At 37.8% G+C, this 12,440-nt stretch overlaps 2 protein-coding genes across 2 annotated transcripts; both read left to right on the plus strand.

The window, feature by feature from the left end:
- Positions 1-35: 35 nt before the first annotated feature.
- Positions 36-1,732, plus strand: LOC145330413 (mitochondrial import inner membrane translocase subunit TIM14). Its single transcript, XM_080175050.1, has 3 exons — positions 36-101; positions 276-414; positions 1,596-1,732. Exons 1-3 carry the CDS (start codon positions 36-38, stop codon positions 1,730-1,732), a joined length of 342 nt encoding a protein of 113 aa, XP_080031176.1.
- A 422-nt stretch (positions 1,733-2,154) lies between these two features.
- On the plus strand, positions 2,155-12,440 carry ND-SGDH (NADH dehydrogenase (ubiquinone) SGDH subunit). Its single transcript, XM_080174928.1, has 6 exons — positions 2,155-2,694; positions 9,152-9,277; positions 9,634-9,681; positions 10,160-10,219; positions 11,635-11,719; positions 11,877-12,440. The coding sequence occupies exons 1-6, from the start codon at positions 2,528-2,530 to the stop codon at positions 11,967-11,969; spliced, it is 579 nt and encodes a 192-aa protein (XP_080031054.1). The 5' UTR covers positions 2,155-2,527; the 3' UTR covers positions 11,970-12,440.

The raw sequence follows: 12,440 nt of genomic DNA on the forward strand, positions 1-12,440 counted from the left end.
AAATATAAAAAATAAAAATGGGAGGCTCCCTAATAATGGCGGGCCTTGGTATGGCAGCTGTAGGATTTGCCGGCCGCTATGCTGTGCGCTCAATGCCGCAGGTATGAAAAAAGCAGAGATAATTTAAAAATCATCATGTTTGTCTGTCTGAAATTTTATGATAAACATAATTACCCCTTAGAATATTAAAATTATTGGTTAAAATATTTGAACACTGGTAGTTTGTTCCCAAAAGTTTTAGATCCATAAAGTATTTATAGATTTAATATTTTTAGATGGCGCAAAAGATGGAGGAAGCAATGAAGACAATGCCCACCATGCCCAAGCTGGACAGTGAGTCATGGGCAAACTCCAAATATTACAAGGGTGGCTTCGATCCCAAAATGAACAAGAGAGAGGCTGCGCTTATTTTAGGCAATTTTTTATAACATGCATTAAGTTATGTTAGTAGCGAAGCTACTCTGTAATTAACATTGTCTCTCCGTCTGTTCGTCCTTCATTGGAAGGAACGCTATGGGGAAAATATGATTTTCTCGGCTGCTATTTGAGATGAACAGCTGAAATTTTTAATACATTTTCATAAGGCATATGTGCGTATCTAGTTTATACATTGATTTGTTCGTATGTCTGTTGTTAATGTTTAAAGACATAAAAACTTAGATTATTATTATAAAAATTGTTGATTTTCTAACTAAACTTCTGCTCTGTAACTCACTTTGTCGGTTTGTCCATTAATGATTTTTTTGCTTTTAAAATACATATTCTACAGACAGTCTAGATTCTACTTTGCAGTTTTTATCCATAGCTTTATTGAGTTTCTTTATTTTAATATAGAAAAAATACAATGGACGACAAACTAATGTATGCTTTTTATAGGTTATTTTAGGTTAGGTTATATTGGGTTAGGTGATTGCCCCACGGGGTTAGAGCACCCTGCAGGGGCTAGAAATAGGAGAAAAGCTACTGTGAAAAATACGAAGAATTGCCCCATAAGGTGCGATGTTACAAAAGGGACTATACCCCTTTTTTTGTAGATTGAAATTATTGGTTTAAATGTTTGGATCAGCCAATCCAATCAAGATTTTATATAGGTATAAAAAAATTGAGCTAAGCTGGATCTTTGAATTATTTTAGTGGTGAGCCAGATCGGGGTTGCGCCGAATTTCAGCCAATCATAGCGCGGCATTTCATAAAATGATGTGCTCACCACTGAAATGATTTAAAGATCCAGCTCTATATAATGAAAACCATTATTATTAATTTCCAGTCCCATGTTCCCTCCCTACCTGTATTACTGCATAACCTATATAGACATAATTGTCCTTTTTAGCAGGGGTCTAAAGGGATAAGACAATTGCAAATGAAATAATGTACATCCCCAATGATGATACACAAAATTACCCCTTCTTTAGATTAAAATTAGTAATTGAATTGGTTTAACTCTCAACTAAAGTCCCCGAAGTTGTTTAGCCAACAAATAAAAAACGTTATTATTAAACTTTGGGGACTACTGTTAATGTAATAAATAGCCAATTGTCCACTCTCTCTCTCTCTCTTTGCCTTAATAGCATGTTACTAACAATTCCGTAAAACAGGAGTAAGCCCGACTGCGAATGTGAAGAAAATCCGCGAAGCGCACAAACGTATCATGATCCTGAACCACCCAGACCGCGGGGGCAGCCCCTACCTGGCAGCAAAGATCAATGAAGCCAAAGACTTTATGGATAAATAATGTTCTATCTAATTTCTAATAAATGCCATAAGAACAAATATTCATACATTAAAGTGTCCCGCCCTGAAATTTTTTTTATAAATTTTTGCTTCCAATGTGGTTGATTTATGTAAAAAAATGACCCCTGCAAAATATTTCTTTTGTAATGCAAAAATTGCGACCACACAAGCACTGCAAAGTTTTGAAAATCTGCAAAAAGACCTGAAATTTATTGAATCAGAACTAGGGCTTCATGGTGCTCCCATGAAAGGCCTTGAGGAGTAGAAACATTTTTCCAGGGCGGGACACTTTCATCACATATCTATCCTAGGTGAAAGAGATTCTACAAACCTTTCTATCTATAATTACCAGTTAATCTTTTTAGTTGAACAACTTCGAAATTTAAAAATGAATACTATTTTCTCCTAATTTAAAAAAAAATATTCTGCCTTCAAAGGCATATTCTAAGTTGTTCTCTTAAACTTAAATTAAAAATCTTGGCTGTTATTTTTGTTGTCCCGTTTGATAGCAACATTGTGATTTTCGATTCACAACCAACTTGTGGTGATTTGGCTGAATTTAGTAAAATGTTATGAAACGGCTTGATAGCTACATGAAAATTCATTCTTATTGTTTATTATTTGCAATTTTATTGTTATGCAAGTTAACTTGAGAAATATTTGATATTTTTTCTCAGGTTTATAAATTCATGCTCCATACATGTAAATATGAAACATAGAGGGGGATATGATTTTGTTCAGATTAAGTATCCCCCAAAATTAAAACATTGTAATTTCGCATTATATTTTTCATCTTATGTATGAACTAAACCTAAACCATGTGCCTGAAAATATTCCCTGTACTTTTTCAGACATCATCAGGATGGCGGTTCTGTCCAGGTTGTCCAACCTTCGCCAGGTCATGGTGAAGCAGGTCAGGCATGGAGGCGGTATTGGCGGCCCCATCGAGAACAGACCCAGCAGGTACGTTACATTCCGTCATCCCGTACCCCCCCACTCTTAAATAAATTATTGTAATATTTGACATTTGACAATATTGTTCCCGTGTATAGCGATGAGATAAAAGGGGGATGTGGAAAATAACCATTTGGGCAGGGGGGGGGGGGGGTTTACTCGAGAACCCTTAGAGCTAGAGGGAGCTAATTTTGGATATAAGCTTCTATGGGGCCAAAGTTACTTTTAAAATTATCGTCGACCCCCCACCCCCCCCCCCCCAAATTTTTTTTTTTTGGGGGGGGGGCGGGTGGATTATACTATAGGATGTTTCTCATAAACGACTTGAGATAAATGGAGCAAACCTTGGGATACAAGTTTTGTAGGCCTATATTTGATTTTAGAATTATCGTTGACCACCCACCCACCCCAAAACCCCTAATTTGGGGGGGGGGGGCGGGTGAATTATACTATAGGGTGTTTCTCATAAACGACTTGAGATAAATGGAGCAAACCTTAGGATACAAGTTTTGTAGGCCTATATTTGATTTTAGAATTTTCGTTGACCACCCTACCACCCCAAAACCCCTAATTTGGGGGGGGGGGAGTGGGCGGGTGAATTATACTATGGGGTGTTTCTCATAAACGACTTGAGATAAATGGAGCAAACCTTAGGATACAAGTTTTGTAGGCCTATATTTGATTTTATAATTATCGTTGACCACCCACTCACCCCCAAACCCCTAATTTTTTTTTTGGGGGGGGCGGGTGGATTATACTATAGGGTGTTTCTCATAAACGACTTGCAGCAATTTTATTTTGGGTGCTACTCCCTTAGTTTTAGAGATAATTGGATGAAATCTTTTGGGCTGGGTCACTAATTACCCCAACTATTGGTATCTTTAAAAAAACGGCTGCGAGACCGCCGCTCCCGCCGCCCGCCGCCATTTACCGCCGCCACCAAAAAAATTTTTTTATTGCATTTCTCGCTGAATTAGGCATATGGAATCATTTGAGACCATGTTATTTTTTTCTAAAATTTTTCGCCTTACAAGCAACCTTGCGGGGGATTTAGTCATTTTTTTCAAATTCTCGAAAAAAATAACATGGTCTCAAATGATTCCAAAATTGCATAATTCGGCGAGAAATGCAATAAAAAATTTTTTTTTATGGCGGCTGTAAACGGCTGCGGGCGGCGGGAGCGGCGGTCCCGCCGCCGTTTTTTTAAAAAGATACCAATAGTTGGGGTAATTAGTGACCCAGCCCAAAAGATTTCATCCAATTATCTCTAAAACTAAGGGAGTAGCACCCAAAATAAAAGTCGAAACAAAATTGTAAGTAAAGGGGGGGGGGGAAATGTGGTGACTCGTCACACGACATACCAGCAATTTTATTTTGGGTGCTACGACCTTAGTTTTAGAGATAATTGGATGAAATCTTTTGGGCTGGGTCACTAATTACCCTAACTACTGGTATCTTTAAAAAAACGGCTGCGTGACCGCCGCTCCCGCCGCCCGCCGCCATTTACCGCCGCCACCAAAAAAAATTTTTTTATTGCATTTCTCGCCGAATTAGGCAAATTTGGAATCATTTGAGACCATGTTATTTTTTTCGAGAATTTGAAAAAAATGACTTAATCCCCCGCAGGGTTGCTTGTAAGGCGAAAAATTTTTGAAAAAAATAACATGGTCTCAAATGATTCCAAATTGCCTAATTCGGCGAGAAATGCAATTTTTTGGTGGCGGCAGTAAATGGCGACGGGCGGCGGGAGCGGCGGTCCCGCCGCCGTTTTTTTTAAAGATACCAATAGTTGGGGTAATTAGTGACCCAGCCCAAAAGATTTCATACAATTATCTCTAAAACTAAGGGAGTAGCACCCAAAATAAAATTGCTGGTATGTCATGTGACAAGTCACCACATTTCCCCCCCCCCCCTTTACTTACAATTTTGTTTCGACTTTTATTTTGGGTGCTACTCCCTTAGTTTTAGAGATAAATGGATGAAATCTTTTGGGCTGGGTCACTAATTACCCCAACTATTGGTATCTTTTAAAAAAAACGGCGGCGGGACCGCCGTTCCCGCCGCCCGCCGCCGTTTACAGCTGCAACCAAAAAAAATTTTTTTATTGCATTTCTCGCTGAATTAGGCAATTTGGAATCATTTGAGACCATGTTATTTTTTTTGAGAATTTGAAAAAAATGACTAAATCCCCCGCAGGGTTGCTTGGAAGGCGAAAAATTTTTGAAAAAAATAACATGGTCTCAAATGATTCCAAATTGCCTAATTCGGCGAGAAATGCAATTTTTTGGTGGCGGCGGTAAATAGCGGGGGGGCGGCGTGAGCGGCGGTCACGCAGCCGTTTTTTTTAAAGATACCAGTAGTTAGGGTAATTAGTGACCCAGCCCAAAAGATTTCATCCAATTATCTCTAAAACTAAGGTCGTAGCACCCAAAATAAAATTGCTGGTATGTCGTGTGACGAGTCACCACATTTCCCCCCCCCCCCCCCCCCCTTTACTCACAATGGGGGAGGTCATTTTCTAGTAAATTCCGTAAAGGTGTGTGTGTTATAAGGCCTAAAAATAGTAGTAGAACGATAAGGTGCTCTATATATTTGTATTCCCTATTGAATAGAACAATAGGGAGCACCTTATCGTTGTACTACTATTTTTAGGCCTTATAACACACACACCTTTACGGAATTTACTAGAAAATGACCGCCCCCTTTGTTTCAACTTTTATTTTGGGTGCTACTCCCTTAGTTTTAGAGATAATTGGATGAAATCTTTTGGGCTGGGTCACTAATTACCCCAACTATTGGTATATTTAAAAAAAAAACGGCGGCGGGACCGCCGCTCCCGCCGACCGCCGCCGTTTACAGCCGCCACAAAAAAAAAAAATTTTATTGCATTTCTCGCTGAATTAGGCAATTTGGAATCATTTGAGACCATGTTATTTATTTTGAGAATTTGAAAAAAATGACTAAATCCCCCACAGGGTTGCTTGTAAGGCGGAAAATTTTTGAAAAAAATAACATGGTCTCAAATAATTCAAAATTGCCTAATTCGGCGAGAAATGCAATAAAAAAATTTTTTTGGTGGCAGCGGTAAATGGCGGCGGGAGCGGCAGTCACACAGCAGTTTTTTTTAAAGATACCAGTAGTTGGGGTAATTAGTGACCCAGCCCAAAAGATTTCATCCAATTTTCTCTAAAACTAAGGTTGTAGCACCCAAAATAAAATTGCTGGTATGTCGTGTGACAAGTCACCACATTTCCCCCCCCCCCCTTTACTTACAATTTTGTTTCGACTTTTATTTTGGGTGCTACTCCCTTAGTTTTAGAGATAATTGGGTGAAATCTTTTGGGCTGGGTCACTAATTACCCCAACTATTGGTATCTTTTAAAAAAAACGGCGGCGGGACCGCCGCTCCCGCCGCCCACAGCCGTTTACAGCCGCCACGAAAAAAAATTTTTTTATTGCATTTCTCGCCGAATTAGGCAATTTGGAATCATTTGAGACTATGTTATTTTTTTCGAGAATTTGAAAAAAATGACTAAATCCCCTGCAGGGTTGCTTGTAAGGCGAAAATTTTTTAAAAAAAATAACATGGTCTCAAATGATTCCAAATTGCCTAATTCAGCGAGAAATGCAATAAAAAAATTTTTTTTGGTGGCGGCGGTAAATGGCGGCGGGCGGCGGGAGCGGCGGTCTCGCAGCCGTTTTTTTAAAGATACCAGTAGTTGAGGTAATTAGTGACCCAGCCCAAAAGATTTCATCCAATTATCTCTAAAACTAAGGTCGTAGCACCCAAAATAAAATTGCTGGTATGTCGTGTGACGAGTCACCACATTTCCCCCCCCCCCCCTTTACTTACAATTTTGTTTCGACTTTTATTTTGGGTGCTACTCCCTTAGTTTTAGAGATAATTGGATGAAATCTTTTGGGCTGGGTCACAAATTATCCCAACTATTGGTATCTTTTAAAAAAAAACGGCGCAGCCGTTTACAGCCGCCACAAAAAAAAAAATTTTTATTGCATTTCTCGCCGAATTAGGCAATTTGGAATCATTTGAGACCATGTTATTTTTTTCGAGAATTTGAAAAAATGACTAAATCCCCCGCAGTGTTGCTTGTAAGGCGAAAATTTTTTAAAAAAAATAACATGGTCTCAAATGATTCCAAATTGCCTAATTCAGCGAGAAATGCAATAAAAAAATTTTTTTTTGTGGCGGCGGTAAATGGCGGCGGGCGGCGGGAGCGGCGGTCTCGCAGCCATTTTTTTTAAAGATACCAGTAGTTGGGGTAATTAGTGACCCAGCCCAAAAGATTTCATCCAATTATCTCTAAAACTAAGGTCGTAGCACCCAAAATAAAATTGCTGGTATGTCGTGTGACGAGTCACCACATTTCCCCCCCCCCCTTTACTTACAATTTTGTTTCGACTTTTATTTTGGGTGCTACTCCCTTAGTTTTAGAGATAATTGGATGAAATCTTTTGGGCTGCGTCACTAATTACCCCAACTATTGGTATCTTTTAAAAAAAACGGCGGCGGGACCGCCGCTCCCGCCGCCGTTTACAGCTGCCACAAAAAAATTTTTATTGCATTTCTCGCTGAATTAGGCAATTTGGAATCATTTGAGACCATGTTATTTTTTTCGAGAATTTGAAAAAAATGACTAAATCCCCCACAGGGTTGCTTGTAAGGCGAAAAATTTTAGAAAAAAATAACATTGTCTCAAATGATTCCAAATTGCCTAATTCGGCGAGAAATGCAATAAAAAAAAATTTTTTGGTGGCGGCGGTAAATGGCGGCGGGAGCGGCGGTCACGCAGCCGTTTTTTTTAAAGATACCAGTAGTTGGGGTAATTAGTGACCCAGCCCAAAAGATTTCATCCAATTATCTCTAAAACTAAGGTCGTAGTACCCAAAATAAAATTGCTTGTATGTCGTGTGACGAGTCACCACATTTCCCCCCCCCCCCACTTTACTTACAATTTTGTTTCGACTTTTATTTTGGGTGCTTCTCCCTTAGTTTTAGAGATAATTGGATGAAATCTTTTGGGCTGGGTCACTAATTACCCCAACTATTGGTATCTTTTAAAAAAAACGGCGGCGGGACCGCCGCTCCCGCTGCCCGCAGCCGTTTACAGCTGCCACAAAAAAAAAAAAAATTTTATTGCATTTCTCGCCGAATTAGGCAATTTGGAATCATTTGAGACCATGTTATTTTTTTCGAGAATTTGAAAAAAATGACTTAATCCCCCGCAGGGTTGCTTGTAAGGCGAAAAATTTTAGAAAAAAATAACATGGTCTCAAATGATTCCAAATTGCCTAATTCAGCGAGAAATGCAATAAAAAAAATATTTTTGGTGGCGGCGGTAAATGGCGGCGGGCGGCGGGAGCGGCGGTCTCGCAGCCCTTTTTTTTAAAGATACCAATAGTTGGGGTAATTAGTGACCCAGCCCAAAAGATTTCATCCAATTATCTCTAAAACTAAGGGAGTAGCACCCAAAATAAAATTGCTGCAAGTCGTTTATGAGAAACACCCTATAGTATAATCCACCCGCCCCCCCCCCCCAAAAAAAAAGATTAGGGGTTTGGGGATGAGTGGGTGGTCAACGATAATTATAAAATCAAATATAGGCCTACAAAACTTGTATCCTAAGGTTTGCTCCATTTATCTCAAGTCGTTTATGAGAAACACCCTATAGTATAATTCACCCGCCCCCCCCCCCCAAATTAGGGGTTTTTGGGGTGGGTGGGTGGTCAACGAAAATTCTAAAATCAAATATAGGCCTACAAAACTTTTATCCTAAGGTTTGCTCCATTTATCTCAAGTCGTTTATGAGAAACACCCTATAGTATAATTCACCCGCCCCCCCCCCCCCAAATTAGGGGTTTTGGGGTGGGTGGGTGGTCAACGATAATTCTAAAATCAAATATAGGCCTACAAAACTTGTATCCCAAGGTTTGCTCCATTTATCTCAAGTCGTTTATGAGAAACATCCTATAGTATAATCCACCCGCCCCCCCCCCAAAAAAAAAAAAAATTGGGGGGGGGGGGGGGGGTGGGGGGTCGACGATAATTTTAAAAGTAACTTTGGCCCCATAGAAGCTTATATCCAAAATTTGCTCCCTCTAGCTCTAAGGGTTCTCGAGTAAACCCCCCCCCCCTGCCCAAATGGTTATTTTCCACATCCCCCTTTAAGGAGAGAGTTGACATTGGACTGTTTATTACACAACACTAGTCCCCAAAGTCTTATAATAACGTTATCTTATTCGTTGGCTTAACATTAACAACCTTTGGAACTTTTACCGAATTTTGATTGGTTCATTTAGTTGAGTGTCCAAACGTTTCAACCACTAATTGTTATCTACAGATGTGGTAATGTATATTATTATTGGGGATGTATATCAATTTATCAGCCATTGTCGTATCCTTTTAGGTCCCTGACTTCTTAGATACTTATTTTTTTTTTTTTTTTAGATGGAACTATGAAAAGTTCAAGGACTACATGCACTTTTATATCATGCTGGGCGCTATCCCCCTGGGAGCTCTAATCATTGCCAGCAACCTGATGGTCGGCCAGGCTGTCCTCAAACCCATCCCAGAAGGAAAATTCAATTCCAAACTTGATATGATGATCTTTCAGATAAAAGTAACTAGCTGTTAGGCCTCTAGGGGCACTTGAGGGGGTTTTAGAAAGAAACTATTTTTATAAAGAAATGAGGGGGGTGAGAGCATATTTTTCTAGGGGCGATTTCTCTTTGGAGGGTTGTGGTAACCTTCCCTAAAATATTTATAAACCTTCACAGGACTCTTAAGAAGGTACAATGTAAAGGAGAACCATATCGGTTCAGCAGTTAGCGAGATTCTTCAGTACAAAGAGACAGTCATCACTCCTAGATATCCTGTAATTTTTGTACTAGAAGTATAAAATGACTTTGAATTGAATTTTGTGTCTAATTAGGATATGAACCAGAGGAATATGAATACTATAAGAGTCCTATTACAAGGTTTGCCATTTTACATTTAAAACCACAATGTATCAATGACCTACAGCTTTCCGCGGATATTAAAATAAAAAAAATCAGTTTTGTTAGTCCCGAGTGACCAAAAATATGATTTCTAATAGTTTTTTTTTTATCCCCGTATTCATTCGAAACCGATTAATATCTGGTGGATTAGATCCGGTACTCATCCATACGAAAAAAAACTATGTCTAGCATCGTATTATATCCAGTTTTATTCAAGTATAAAAATGTACAACCATAAGATTAAAGCCAGTTTTTAGCCCATGCCTTCGGCATCTCGGGGCTAAAAAACTGGTTTTAATCTTATAATTATACATTTAATATCCGCGGAAAGCTGTATATAATACTATGCGAGAAATAACTAATAATTTTCCTCTATGAACTGATAGATTTTCAAGACAAGTTCTAAGTAAGAATTAATATTGTTTGCATCAAATTGATTCTTATGTTTTATTTGTAGATGGATGGTTAAAAATGTTTACCGCGGGACTCAACAGCGCTACGAGATGAACATTGCTGAGTAAGTTTTTTTTAGTTTCTAAAGTAGTAGAAAGATGTCTGCCTGTCTGTTTGTAACGAAGGATCTCACTAACCGCTGAACCGAACGGGTTCTCTTTGACAGGGTAGCTTCTCTAAGATCCCGGGAAGTTTTATAACTATTTGGGAGGAGGGTACCACTATCCTCCCAAGAGAAATCGCCCCTAGGAATAAATTACCCCCCCCCCCCAAAAAAAAAAAAATATATTTTTTAAAAACTAAAATAATTTTTTTTAAATCTAAAGGGGAGTATCCACGAACAAGAGCAAGTGATTCTAAGCACCTTCCAGAATTGATCCATAGTATTTGTTTAGTGAATGTACTAGGTTTATGTTTAATATTTGGTTTATGGACTAAAAAGTTAGGTTTCACCATGGTTTTATATGAAAAAACTTTGAAATATATTTTTTTGTGCAATATCATCAAATGTTTTGATGAGTTCAAACTGTTGTTTTAAAGCCTTGACACAAAAGTATATTATTTTTTTTAATGTATATTAAGAAAAAGAGTTGGTAAATACTATTATTTCAAACAGTCAATTAATGTGCTTTTGCAATTCACAGCAATTGATGCTTTTCTGCCGTGTTATTCTATTTTGTCTCTTGAACTCAACAAAGCATTTTATGATATTACATTAAAAATGCTTAACATTTCAAAGTTTATATCATATAAAACCATGGTGAAACCTAACTTTTTAACCGACAAACCAAATAATAAACATAAACCTAGTATATTCACCAAAAAATTACTATAGATCATTGCTGGAAGGTGCTTAGAATCACTTGCTCTTGTTCGTGGATAGTCCCCTTTAAAATATGTGTTTTGGGATTCAACTCTCCCCAATCAAGTGCCCCTAGAGCCTTTTTCTCGGCGTCTATCTCGGCTTTTACTTAAGATAAATAGTTGAAAATTTCAGATCTCTGACTATTAGGGATGGCAATCCGTCAAAATTTTGGACCGGATTCGGATTCTTAAAAGAATCCGTCCAAAAAAAGGCGGAATCCCGCGGATTCCGGATTCTTATTTTTGGCGGATTCCGGATTCTAACAATATTTTTTAAGGCTTTTTAAATTAAAAAATTTAAGTGCTACATATAGTAGTACATATGTCTTAAAAATTAATTTTCTTGGTGTTCTCTAAAATTCACTTCCGAGAATAGAACCAAATTTTATAAAGATATTATAAATAATAATGATAATCTTTGCCTTCAAAAAGGCGGAGTTGAAAGAAGAAACTCAAGACGCTAATTTTAGCCTACTAATTAAGAATCCGAATCCGCTATTAAAAAAGGATTCCGGATTTGGATTCGGATTCCAAAATTGGCTAAAAATTGGTTGGATTCCGGATCCCGGAATTGGATTTCCAACCCTACTGACTATTAACACCCTTTTAATTCAGTGTTTGGGAAAAGCAGAGGAAGAATGAACTCTACTTTCTGATGAAGGAAGTCCGCAGGGTTCAATCACTTAACCAAGATTATAAGGTCAGTACGGGCTTTGACTAATTTAGTGATTTCTAACTGTTTGTTATTTATTGTAATACAAAATTATATATGTTTGTAGCTAGGCTTGCAATCTGTTTTCTGAAATGTACTTCATGCAACTACCCCTTTACATGAAAATCAATGTTATTATATTCAGGGCTGGTACACCAAGGAGAACGATGCTGCCATGTATCTGCGTATGTCCATGGCTGGCCATAACGAGGCCATCCTCAACAGTGGTAACGATTAAACACATTAACCATCATTTAATTTGTAACTGAACAGCGTGTATCAAAAATCAGCCATGTGTCGTCATAGAAATAATGGAGATGAGAGGAGAAGTGGGGATGAAAACCTCTTAAAGAGAGTTAGATAATCCCGCATTTTTGACGTCACATGGCTGATTTTTTAGACACTTTGTCCAGTTACCTTAATTTCATTCTTTTATTATACATTTCATTGTTGTAGTAAATAAATAACTATATTTGTAATTTTTCATTAAAAATGTAACTGTTCAATTTTCTATTTTAAAAAGTCATGTTTTAATAGACCGTCATCCTGTTAACTGGAATATTTTATATATTCTGTAAAGTGTTATTTCAGTTTTTAATAAAAATTGAATACCTAATATGAATTGTAGTCGTGATTATTAGACATTGCCTGAATAAATAATATAAAAATAGAAAATTTTTGAGTAGTTTTCTTTTTTTCTCTTTGCAGA

The sequence above is a fragment of the Acartia tonsa genome, chromosome 10, assembly GCF_053477335.1.
Source record: "Acartia tonsa isolate MP-2025a chromosome 10, ASM5347733v1, whole genome shotgun sequence".
Lineage (NCBI taxonomy): Eukaryota > Metazoa > Arthropoda > Copepoda > Calanoida > Acartiidae > Acartia > Acartia tonsa.